We start from the raw sequence: 11,781 nt of genomic DNA on the forward strand, positions 1-11,781 counted from the left end.
TCCATGCATACATGTGTATTATCAATATTATTATCTGTACAATACATTATCAATCAATCTATCTAGCTAGCTATCTAGCTAGCTAGCTAGCTAGCTAGCTTCCTCCACCGAGGCCCAGTTGAAGCACAGGGCCTGACTTGACCATTAGTGGATTTTTGGGACAGATGTTGTTACTTATATCTTAAACCTGGATTAAGAAAAAAAAGGACAACATATATGCCGATGCTAATATAGCTTTGATAGGCCAATATGTGGCCAATAATATTGGTGGAGTTCTACTGGATAAAGAAAACATTACGCATGTTGCAAATGTAAACTGAATACAGTTTAAAAAGCGTTATCTGGTCTACTCAGTGCAGTATCGCTTCCTTTTACTATAAACTGTGTGTATGATACTGGATACACTGTATCCAGTGTGATTATGGCATTGGATACAGTGTAATACTAAATGCAATGTATCCAATATTGGTGATTTCTATCCTCACACTTGTTGCGATATAATGCTTTTTGAACAGTTTGGTCTGTTTATTTCAGTTTACGTTTAAAAGCTTTGCTTTTGATTCACTGCATGCTACGTGTCTTTTTTAGTGGCCCAATACCTGTTTTGGGTGTGACTAAATTTATCATTTATTTGGTCAAAATATTTCTTTGTGCGTTTTTCCACTAAGGCTGATCTTGGCATGTAGTTCCTGAGTTCATCCACTGGTCGGCGCTGTTCACCACTTAATGTGTAGACTGGAAGGCTGAGTGTTCATTTAGCATGCTCAGCTCGGGTGCAGTTTTAAGATGAGATGAGATAAGGTGAATCTTAAATGACCCCTTGCTGGAAGGTGGTCAATTTTGGCATTATTATTATACATGCCAATCAAAGAGCTGTTTGACTGATCTGAAAAATTGCTTATGTGGGAGAGTAGCTATTTTTAGTTCTGGAATATTTTTATATAGTGCATTAAATATATTGGATATGATGACAAAATACTGTATAAATTGGACATTTAACAGTCTGTCAGGTGTTAAACTATATTTATTTGGAATGGTCTACATAGAATATTTAGGTTAAGCCAAAGTGACTGTTTAAAATAGATAATAACCAATGAGCTCAATGATAAAATTAAATAATTCTATTTGATGTATTATTTCTCTTTAATGTGGTATGATTAAAACATTTGATTCCATGCTGTCATTTTGAGGTTGTTTGGGTTTATAAAGTTAATAGAGTTACACTGAGTCTGTTTTAATAAAATGGACAAATAGAGAATAATGAAGACAGTCGTAATAATCGGCCAGTCTTACAGCAGGAGGCCTTTTTGGTAATGAGGTTTTGTCCCTCTAATTTCTCCTTCTGAAAACGTCGATTGGCCACATGGCCAACACTTTAATTGCTCCCATTGATTGATAGTATAAAAACACAACAATGCAGCCACATAGCCCGGGTGGTTTCCCCCCCTATAAGAAAGCTGGCGGAGTGAATTGGGTGTAGCTGTGTCTGTGTGCGCCTTGGCCAATGGAACCAGATCCTCCCTGCAGTGCGTAAGAGCGCGATTTAGGATTTAACCAAGTCTTTGCTGCGGGGCTGGCTGCAGTCTTCACCAGAGCCCGACGGCCTGAGAGCCTTTCAACAATGCCAGTGTAGCTTTCTCACCACTTTGGACTCAAGACTGCCTCGTTTTTTTTATTTGCTAATTAAATAAAAACAAACCCACGCGTTATTTCTCGAAGTATGACTGGAGTATTCGACCGGAGGATCCCGAGTGTGAAACCCGCAGACTTCCAGAGTTCCTTTCAACTCTCCACCATGCACCATCCGTCTCAGGAATCTCCTACTTTACCCGAGTCCACCGCCACGGATTCTGGCTATTACAGTCCCGCCGCCGCTGCTGCAGCAGCTGGAGTCACTCACGGCTATTGCTCGCCCAGCTCCACCTCGTACGGGAAGCCGCTCAATGCCTACCAGTACCAGTACCCGGGTGTCAATGGATCCGCTGGAAATTACTCGACAAAATCCTACACTGATTACAGCTCGTACACGACCCCCGCCTACCACCAGTATGCAGGGACTTACAGCAGAGTGCAAGCCCAGCCGAGTCCACAAGGTACGGCACACATTTTTTTTGCATTATGATAACAGCAGGTTATGTTTGGATGTCACCTTAACTTATTAAATAATTTAACTCAGATTTTCATGCTATTTTATCATTTTCTTTCCATTTTTCCTGGCTGTTCTTTGTGCGTAAAATTTAGAAAAATGTGCAATCTGATGCTAAATGAATAAATGAGGAAAAATACTTTTTTATTTGAAACCATGTGATTCACTATGATTTCAATCATTATGGGACTACATATACTTTCCTTTTATTGCAAGCCTGGAATTAATTTGGTTTATGAAATTGGATTTTCTTGAAATTTAAGGGACATAGGCGACGAAACTCCATCAAAAACGATATTAGAAAGACTGTGCAGTTTGTAATAAGTACATGTGCTTATTTTTATAATGATTACGTCCACAGAAAAAGAGATAAGCGAGCCTGAGGTGAGGATGGTGAACGGCAAGCCGAAGAAAGTGAGGAAACCCCGAACGATCTACTCCAGCTTTCAGCTGGCCGCCCTGCAGAGGCGGTTTCAGAACACACAGTACCTGGCGTTGCCGGAGAGAGCCGAGCTGGCTGCCTCGCTGGGACTCACACAAACACAGGTGTGATTTTAGATTTAAATTCATTCTTACCTCAATTTCGTTGTTTTAAATGTTTTAATGTCTCTTTGTCGAAAAAAATAATATAGTAAAATAATGACAGTTTTGGTAACATTTTGGTCGTTTCTGTGCGCCTTTACGCACAGCGCCTCCTCTAAATCTATTGTTTATATAGTTATAAGATATTAATGCTCCTGTCTTTCGTTTTTTTTTTTTCAGGTCAAAATTTGGTTCCAGAACAGGAGATCAAAATTGAAGAAGATCATGAAAAACGGCGAGCTTCCACCCGAACACAGCCCCAGCTCCAGCGACCCAATGGCGTGCAACTCTCCACAGTCCCCGGCCGTCTGGGACACACAGGGCCCCTCCAGGCCGCACAGCCTACAGCCACAAAACATCAACACGACGGCGTCTAACTTTTTGGAAACCTCGGGGTCATGGTACACCTCAGCTGGCAGCTCCATGCCCTCCCACCTGCAGACCCCCAACTCAATACAGCACTCGTTGGCTCTTGGAGCGGGGACGTTATATTGAAAAAAAAACAAACAAAAAAAAAACCCTGTTGTTCATTTCAAATCTTTTTTCATCTCCTCCTTCTATGGGACTCGTGTTCAAATTTCAGAGGAATATGCAATGTATTTGATGACAGTCATAGAAGAAACGTGTAAAATGTGTAAATGTGTGCATGTAATTTATTGCATTTTTGGAAGACTATTAAACGTTTAAATGGACAATGGATCTTTGAAACTTCCGGCCTCACTGAAGTCTCTTTTTGTTATTTTAAACCCTCTGTTATTTAAACACTGAAAATCACGACAAAGACTCACACACATAAATAATGGTGTGAGCCTCAGGTGACGTTTCAACATCGGGTTGTAAATCACGGCTGCTTAGTGCTGAGATAGAAAATATCGTAAATCTAACCTTCAGACGTTTTAATTTGCCATAAATCTGTTTAATCCGTGATTTTTGATTTTTATTTTTATTGAGGACATTACGCAGACAAACTCATACTCGTCTTGCAAATGGGAATGAAAAAATGCCTTTTGTGAGAAATTCGCCTTAATTTTTCTTTGTCATCAGGCTCATTTAACCTTCATTTACAATGATAGGAAATAAGTGCAAATTTGTGACTTTATTAAACAGACAGACAGCAAAAAATCTGTTATTGTAAATATATTTTTAAGGAAAACTGTCTACCGTGTATCACGATGAGCTTTAACGTATCATAATAATTATACTTATCATAATTGAATGACATTTTCTTAACTGGATTGATTTGTCCTATAATAGTTTATCATCATCATAATAGTCTTAAAGATTTTATGGAGACTAATATTGTGTCTGTGGAAGTCAGTGGCAAATTTATTTGATAGTACACTAATTTCAGTGATTTATGCTTATGTTATAGGCTTTCTATCCTGTTATAGGCTTTCTATCATTTCTAATAATCCATATTTTTTAAATAATCCAAATTGTAACTGGGCTAATTTATCCTATAAGATTACTGTTGTGAATACCATTATAATAGTCTTACAATATTTTATGGAAAACAACTTTGTGTCTTTGGAAGTCATAGTGGATTGTTTCTTTGATAATATGTTTGATTTAGTCTGATTTTGTGGTGATATTATATGGTTTGTATCCTGTTATTTTTATTATAATCCATTTGTTATATTCCAAATTATAATAGTATTTTGTTAGTATTTTGTTAGTATTTAATATTCTGAAATGTTGGAATTATTATTATTATTATTGTTATTATTATTATTATTATTATTATTATTATTATTATTATTATTATTATTATTATATTCACTAGTGTCTCTGATCACCTTTTTATCCATCATATTGCACTTTAGAGGTAGAACCTGATTGAGCCTCTCTGTATAGAGAGAATGCCTGCCTGCTCCTCTCTGCAGCAGCAGACAGTCTGCAGTCGCTCTCGCTTTGTGTCCCCTACAATTAGCTGCTTTGAATGGCAGAGAGGAGGCGAGGGGGGCGGCACGAAGATCTGAGACAATCCGCATTCCTGTGGGGGTAGACCGGCTCCAGAGCTCTGCCACTCCCGGCCGCAGCAGCCCACCTTCCGGGTAAAATAAAAAAGTAAGAAAAAAAAAAAGGAAAAAGAAAAGAAAAATCCTCCACAGTTTCACCATGTTATTAGCAGGCAGTAATACCAGCGCTGCCGCTGCAAAACCACTAAACAAACCGCCGCCACTGGTGGGAGAAACACTGAGGATATGAAAATTGATCTAATTGAATTTGTCCAACCATATGCACCAAGATCATACAAGTAAGTTTTTATTAAAAAAAAAAAAAAATGTCGCACACATACGCACTGCTGCATCTGACCCACACATTGACCCATGCATGTCACATCTCCACCTTACACTGAATCCACTTCTTACTCCTGATTGCAGCCTATACTTCACATATGCTGCAGAAAACATACGGCCCGCGAGCCAAAACCGGCCTACCAAAGGATCAAGTCCGGCCTACTGGATGACTGGCAGAAAAATGGCAGAAATGTCATTCAAATTTTCAAATAACATGCACTGCTATTCCTGATTTATATGTTGAAATTGCACTTACTTTTCTTAAAGATAGAATCAGTATGATTTATAAATGCACCAGAAAGATAGTTGACTGTTGAGTCTCATTCCCAGGACATCAAATGCTGACGTTTTGTGTTACAAAATAATGAGAAAATAAGGAAATAAAGGTAGAGGGCAGTGTCTCTGCAGAAACAGCCAACACCACACACTTCTAGTGGATCATAAGTGATGATTGAAAGGAATAATATTTACATGAGTCTGTAGTCCATTTTTAATGTTGCATATTTTGCCTTTAAGACATGTTAGACTGTTTATCGTCTGTTTTGTCAAGCATGTCCCCATATTTACAGATTGTTTTACTTCTTTTGGAAGGGACACTTTGGAGGTATTATTTGTATAATGCAATAGTTTTACTGGTCCAAATCAGCCTGTATGTGGCTCATGAACTAAAGTGAGTTTGACATCCTTGTGTGTTTCTTCGTGTTGTTGTTTTCAGCCCTAATAGTGTAAACTGCAGTCCCATAATTACAATTTGTGCACAGGTCACTCAAGAAATTTGGGATTTTGTCACACCGTTTCGTGCACGGACGCACACACAGGCCTTTATATTCTCTCTCTCTCTCTCTCTCTCTCTCTCTCTCTCTCTCTCTCTCTCTCTCTCTCTCTCTCTCTCTACCTCTCTCTCTACCTCTCTCTCCCTCTCTCTCTCACACACACACACACACCACAACTGTATGTCCCCCACTACCATCTCTCTCACTCTCTCTCCCCCTCTGTCCCTACACACACACACTCATACACACACACACACACACTAGTGGGTGCCATTATATCGAGAGCCCCCGTTTATTTCCAACCGAACATTTTCCACTCAGCTAGTTTCCCCCCGTTTTGCAAATCGAGTCTAAATAATGACAGTTAGCTTTACTGGACAGCTTCAACTGTAACACTCCACAATAATTATTCTCCAGGATTAGGGCCTCCATTATCATAATCTGGACATTGACAATTACCTATAATTTACAAAGATGCGCTTGGTTCTTGATTGCAGAGGGCTTTTTTTCAAGCTCGCCATCACTAAACAGTGACAGTAATAACAGCTAATTTTGCAGGCAATATATAAGAGCTTACCGGGGTGTGCAAACACTTTCCCACCTGGATTTGCTTATTCAACCAGCAGCAGTAAAACCGTGCAGCGCGTTTTTTGGTTAGTCTGAGTTATAGAGAAGCGGAGGAAGGTAAGGATGAGTCTTCTATTTTATGTCCTGTGGTTATTCCGGATCTTAGAGAAGGCTGTGACATTCCTGACTGAGAATTACCCTTCAGGGAGCTCTAAGATTAATAGCTCAGTCCGAACTATAAGAGGTAAATGGAAGAAATGATGCTTTTTCCTAAAATCTGATTTATTTGCTTTTATTGTGTTTGTTGGACTGGATGTTTAGATCGTGGATGTCTTTATGAGGGGTGGTTCAGGCGCTGTAATGTGGTGGTGTCGTGTGGAATCTTGTCAGGTGCTGTAGGAGCTTTTATATGAGAAGCCTGTTGTATAGTGTATCAGCTAGAGAGCAAGAAGTGACACATCCCTCCCTGCATCCCCCACCCCCATATCTGTCAATCTGCTGCACTTAACCTTATCTATCTATCTATCTATCTATCTATCTATCTATCTATCAAATAATGTCTCAACATTTTTAGGCTTTTCTCTGCTTTTCTATAGGATATATATCTCGATATACACATTTTCTCTAAGTTAACACCTTAAATATATGAGGATCTTGTAGAAGATGATGCATTGCTGTTGCTTAAATTACCCAACAGTGCATGAAGTAGTAAAATTAGCTCAGCTTTAAGCATCTACAGTTGTAAAATGCAACATGAACATTATTGCAGCACTAATATTAATCCAAAAACATAATATATAATATTAGAACATGCTGGACATGTGGATAAAATCAAATATCGTAATATTTTTTGACGAAATACCTTGATATCGATTTTCAGCAGTATTGTAGGGATTACTATTTGTGCTTTGCTAAAATACTAACACATTGAGATTTTTAATAAATAATCCCCAGTAATGTAGATATTGTCTATCTATCTATCTATCTATCTATCTATCTATCTATCTATCTATCTATCTATCTATCTATCTATCTATCTATCAGTGATTTCCCTCATCAAAGCCTTTCACCTCATTTGAAAGCATGATGAAACGTGTCACTTCTCGCAGCTGAATAACACAGTTGTGCATTGTGTATTTCAGAGCTTTGTTGATGTTTACTCTGCCTGCTGCTGCTTCAGGCTCCCTGCAGCCTGCAGATCAGGGTGCACATGGCCCCAGGAGCAGCAGCGGCACAGATAGGCCCCCAGTCATCCAGTTGGGGCCCAGGTATATAGGCTGAATGTGCGCCAGTGGGACATCCGCAGACTTGACAGCTGCATGAAGCTTTTCAGCGTTGTAATTTCAGATAATATCCCGAGCGCTCACTCTTCTCGGCAATTTGTATATGAATAACCGAATAATTTTCCCTTTTGTTCCATCTGTGCTACCTCAAATCCAAATAAAGATGCCTTTTAGTATTAAAAGTGGTAGAAAATTACAGGTAATTATCTTTGACGGTAAAAACGCTGTAATCAGCGGGCTACATCAAAAATTACCCTAATTATGCCTGCATTTATGAGAATGGAAAAAAAGCCTCACTTGGATAAAAACCCACAAATTGTCCCAAATATCTCCTTCATATTGAACGCCGCTGCAGCTGGCTGCTTTGTTCAACATCGATCCCGCGGAGCTTGGCATTTAACGGCCTGCATTAGGACGGAGAGAAGGGAGAAAACATTTTGTCAATACTTCTAATAATTGAGGGTGAAAATGACAAGATAAGCTGGACCTGGAGCAAATGTCTTTTTCGAGGTGAATGTAGACAGCAGCGGGGCAGGGTAAGTTAATTTCCTCCGGTGTTGAGTGCATTTGATAAATCTATATACTGTCTTCATCAGCCTACTGAGAAGCTTTTTGGATTTATTTAAAATGTTTACTCTGATGAAATGGGCTTTTCACTGAGCACTGTGTCATTAACTTATGTTCTGTGTGGCTTGTGCGCACCAGGGTGACGGGAAATAGGGCCTGTTAGGATGTGATGTTGGCCCAATATGAAGCTTTTTTTTTTAAAATCATGCAACAGCAGGCATCTGTTTTGAGTCACGGTTTACTCAATCTGACAAAACATAAAAAGTGTATGTACAACTAAAATCGCAGATTATATTTACAGACAGACAATTTGCTTGGTTTTGCATGTTGGAAAAACAACCAAAAAGAAAAGAACAGGAGTTCAGTCCACCATGGCTAAAAGGTTCTGGGCGCCGCAGCGCGTAAAGTGTGTGCGCAGTCTTTTGCCCCCAAAAGTGGCCAAAATGTCACTGATAATATTTGGTATATTGACGTTCAGATTCAGATGTTGACATGAATGAAAGCATAACAAATATGCGAGCCCACTGAACAGCCATGTAACGCTTTAAAAAATGGTTAGTTCCCTTGTTTGTGTCATCACACCGAGGCTTGGCTGCAGGTTTATCCTTCAGCTGAGGAGGAGCAGCGGAGGGGTTTTTCTCCTCTCTGCGCTGACACAAATTGTAGGCTACGTTGGAAACTGCGTGGCGGAGATCCGGAGGCCTCCAGACATACAGACAGCTCGCTGACCCTTTCTTCAGTCTATCTCTGCATTGAGTCTTGATGTGGGGAGGAATACCAGTGAGAGTAGCCGGGCATGTAGCTGTTGGCCGGCATGTTTACTCCTTTGGAAGAGGCCGAGACGTCCCAAATCGGAGGGATGGTCGGGGAGCGTGGGGAGAGTGACATGGAGCCCGGGATGGGGTCGCTTTCGTGCGGGTTGCCGCCTTGCTTCAGCAGCTTCTTGAACTTTGACCTCTTGTTCTGGAACCAGATCTTTACCTGCAGGGGAGAGGACAAGACGCGTGCATGAAATAGATAAAGAGCTTGAATTTCTGCAGGAAAAAATCCCAATCATAACAAAAACAAAATCAAATAATAGTAATTCTAATATTCTAATAGTTATTAGAATTGTAAAAATGATTATCTGGAATTTAAAAGACAAATGCAGGGTAAATTCTTCCTCATACCTGTGTTTGTGTCAGTCCTAGAGAGGCAGCCAGCTCGGCGCGCTCCGGTAAAGCGAGGTACTGTGTCTGCTGGAAACGGTGGTTCAGCGCTTGAAGCTGCAAACTGGAATAAATTGTCCGAGGTTTGCGAATCTTCTTGCCTTTCCCATTAAAACGAATTTCCCCGTTTTCAATCACCGTCGTCTTCTGCTGCTCTGCAACAAAAACAGTCAATGTTATTATTCAAAACCACACACACAACCCCGCGTGTCCTCTATCATTTCAGACTGAAATGTGGAGATAAATATCTGGAGATAAATTCCGAATGAAATCTGTGTATAAATGGTAAAAAAAAAATCAGCTTGGTAAACGTTTACATCTCGCATTGCCTTTAAGCGCCGCGGCAGCCACAATCCTCATACTACCGCTGTCATATTTAGGATATTGCTGGTAATGACATGTCAATTAAATGCTAATTACAACATTCAAGGCGTGCGGGCTGCCTAATTTTCACGAGTAGTTGGTGAGGATTGCGCGGCCGTGATGATCACACCCCGGGCATTAAAACAGGTTTTGTGGGATTGGAGGGGAAACGGGACAGCAGAAGGTAATAAGAGGCTGGATCTCAGTACCATTTTACGCATGATTTTTCGTCTTGAAATCGCCCTCCTACAATTGAAAGATCACCGAAGTTGGAGCGGTCGTGCGCGGCGACTTTGGGCATGACACCAACAAACACCGGCAGGGAGAAATCCCCCACCTGAGGGCCACCCAGATTTAAAAAAAAGAAGAGACGCGTTTAAAGGCACGGTGAGGGCGCCGGGGACGGGGTGTCTTACCTGTGCCGTCTAACCTTGTCTGTCCTCCGGTGTTGTTGTGATAGGATGGCAGGTACGGGCTGTGGTGCGCGTGGCTCACGTAGGGGTAGGGTAACGACCTGTTGTAGGTGTTGCTCCCGGTGTACGGGGTGTTGTCGTGCTGGTGGTGAGCGTGTGAGCCGGAGTGGAGACAGTGCAGCGGGTAGTGGCCGCCGGCCATCGACGGGGAGCTCTGCTGTGAGTGCGACTGCTGCCCAAACTCCATGAACGCAGACTTGGACGAGTCCTGAGCCTCCAGACCGTCAGCCATCGTAGTCATGGTCATCATCGAATTTTCTGCCTTGAGAGCACTCACCCCCCTCTCTCTCAAGACCAAATCGCTTTTTCTCTCTCCTCTCGCTGCGCTGCTGTTGTCTCTCCCCCCCTTCGCTCTCCGAGCAGATATTGTCCTATTAACACCCGAAATTTTCCACAAGCGTCTTTATTTCCCCCCCTTCGTCCTGTGATATTCTCACTCAAAGAAGTGTCGGAAAGGTAGGCATAAGTTAAGGGAGAGATTTTTAGGTGGATTCTGTTAAAATTGAGCCCTTGCTTCCAGACTTGATGCAGACACTACAAGTAAAATGGTTTGTCTCCAAAGGGCAGCGCCTCCCGATTGGTCATCCAACCCAACGTCATCAGTGCTCCGCGCTTCACGGAGACTTGAGCTGGAGTTAACCCACCTTACCAGCTCCCACCACCACCACAACTACGAAGAGGAAATAATATATGGTGGGAAAAAGACGCATAATTCCTACAGACAATCTTCACACGCAAAACCAGCGGGTCGATTTTGTTTTTTAACCCAAACCCCCAAATTACGCACGACGCGCCAATATATAGTGCGCACTTTGATTTTAAAGCCTGATGAGTCTATATGTGCCTCTTTTTCTCTCTCAGCGTTTAACTCCTCCTCTCCACAGGCATTAATTACTTATAGAAAAGCATCACAAACATCCTTTTAAAGAATTTTAAATTGATTTTAAAACAAAAACATATTTACAAGATGGAAAAATATCCATCTAAACATGTCATATATCATCGTTTGGAATAATTAAATGTCTTTTAAAATCTAATTTATAAATATTTACAAATGAGTGTGGTCGTTTTAAGATTTTTTAAGATTTTTTCTTATTTATACAGGAGAAGTGATCTGTTTTATGTCAAGGAAACCCCTGAAACAGATGGAACAGCCTTGGAAATAAGAAAAAGAAATAGGCCTTCAGCTCTCCTGATATTTTTTTAACTTACAAATTAGAACTTTTCCATTTATTCCCCACAAAGAAGACCTGATTATTAAATAACTTATTCTCAGTGTAGCTACTACCTGCTTTGGTGTCGCCCTAATGAGCAGCCCCCTCTTTAAGCCCCCCTCCGCTCTAGAAAGTAACATATATTATAACTGTTCGTTCCTCCTGGGGGCTACTGACCATATGATTAAGGATCTTCAGACAATTCAAAATACAGCACATGTGACACATCAAATAACAATATGCCTGAGGTACAATAGGTTATTTTGCAGATAGAAGGGTGGATACCGAGATAAACTGACAGTGTC

At 40.8% G+C, this 11,781-nt stretch overlaps 2 protein-coding genes across 2 annotated transcripts; one reads left to right on the forward strand and one right to left on the reverse strand.

Moving 5' to 3' along the window:
• Nucleotides 1-1,169: 1,169 nt before the first annotated feature.
• dlx5a (distal-less homeobox 5a) lies at nucleotides 1,170-3,436 on the forward strand. The gene is made up of 3 exons (XM_084739296.1): nucleotides 1,170-2,093; nucleotides 2,508-2,692; nucleotides 2,909-3,436. Exons 1-3 carry the CDS (start codon nucleotides 1,721-1,723, stop codon nucleotides 3,221-3,223), a joined length of 873 nt encoding a protein of 290 aa, XP_084595422.1. The 5' UTR covers nucleotides 1,170-1,720; the 3' UTR covers nucleotides 3,224-3,436.
• Nucleotides 3,437-8,438: 5,002 nt separating this feature from the next.
• Nucleotides 8,439-11,023, reverse strand: dlx6a (distal-less homeobox 6a). Its single transcript, XM_084738737.1, has 3 exons — nucleotides 10,206-11,023; nucleotides 9,388-9,581; nucleotides 8,439-9,199 (listed from the first exon to the last, which is right to left on the reverse strand). Exons 1-3 carry the CDS (start codon nucleotides 10,510-10,512, stop codon nucleotides 8,960-8,962), a joined length of 741 nt encoding a protein of 246 aa, XP_084594863.1. The 5' UTR covers nucleotides 10,513-11,023; the 3' UTR covers nucleotides 8,439-8,959.
• Nucleotides 11,024-11,781: the final 758 nt, after the last annotated feature.

The sequence above is a fragment of the Lutjanus erythropterus genome, chromosome 16 (assembly GCF_056507025.1).
Source record: "Lutjanus erythropterus isolate fLutEry1 chromosome 16, fLutEry1.hap2, whole genome shotgun sequence".
Lineage (NCBI taxonomy): Eukaryota > Metazoa > Chordata > Actinopteri > Lutjaniformes > Lutjanidae > Lutjanus > Lutjanus erythropterus.

Bases quoted from the DNA above. Each gene is read 5' to 3' on its own strand.
- dlx6a (XM_084738737.1), bottom strand. From the start codon at position 10,512: ATGATGACCATGACTACGATGGCTGACGGTCTGGAGGCTCAGGACTCG. The intron at 9,582-10,205 runs GTAAGACACCCC...TTTTTGTTGCAG, and splicing joins GACAAGGTTAGACGGCACAG to AGCAGCAGAAGACGACGGTG. The intron at 9,200-9,387 runs GTATGAGGAAGA...TCTCCCCTGCAG, and splicing joins TAGGACTGACACAAACACAG to GTAAAGATCTGGTTCCAGAA.
- dlx5a (XM_084739296.1), top strand. From the start codon at position 1,721: ATGACTGGAGTATTCGACCGGAGGATCCCGAGTGTGAAACCCGCAGAC. The intron at 2,094-2,507 runs GTACGGCACACA...TTACGTCCACAG, and splicing joins AGCCCAGCCGAGTCCACAAG to AAAAAGAGATAAGCGAGCCT. The intron at 2,693-2,908 runs GTGTGATTTTAG...TTTTTTTTTCAG, and splicing joins TGGGACTCACACAAACACAG to GTCAAAATTTGGTTCCAGAA.